Genomic DNA, 349 nt, shown 5'->3' on the forward strand with positions numbered 1-349 from the left:
GGGGGGGTTTTTTGGGGGGAGGGGCCCCTCCCCAGCCTCTCTGCCCTCAGAGGTGACAGACACTGGGTGAAGATGGACAAAACCCCTTAGCTGGGCCCGGTAAGAGCCAGGCGAGCAGGGACTCACCACTGTGTAAGGACATGTGCCGCGTGGGCGTAGACGCCCCATCGAATATTGCTCTGTCCAGGAAGTCTATCGTGGACTCGGTGTAAACGATCTGGAAGACTTGGCTGAGAAGCGAGCACAGCTCCTCGGCTGTCACCTGTGGAGGGAGCCAAGAAGGGCTGGAGCAAGGCAGAAGGCACCGCGGTGGCCTTTCGCTTGGGCTCCCTATGGCAGGGGAAACCAG

The 349-nt window shown here is 61.0% G+C and overlaps 1 protein-coding gene across 1 annotated transcript in view; it reads right to left on the minus strand.

The window, feature by feature from the left end:
• Nucleotides 1–83: 83 nt before the first annotated feature.
• Nucleotides 84–349, minus strand: part of CCM2 (cerebral cavernous malformation 2) — a gene marked incomplete at its 3' end in the record, with an annotated part of 4,327 nt that continues 4,061 nt past the window's right edge. The window contains exon 6 of the mRNA XM_010136275.1: nucleotides 84–262. Within this exon, the coding sequence (XP_010134577.1) occupies nucleotides 84–262 (179 nt within the window). The remainder of the gene's footprint in view (nucleotides 263–349) is intronic.

The sequence above is a fragment of the Buceros rhinoceros genome, unplaced genomic scaffold (genome assembly GCF_000710305.1).
Source record: "Buceros rhinoceros silvestris isolate BGI_N320 unplaced genomic scaffold, ASM71030v1 scaffold5740, whole genome shotgun sequence".
Lineage (NCBI taxonomy): Eukaryota > Metazoa > Chordata > Aves > Bucerotiformes > Bucerotidae > Buceros > Buceros rhinoceros.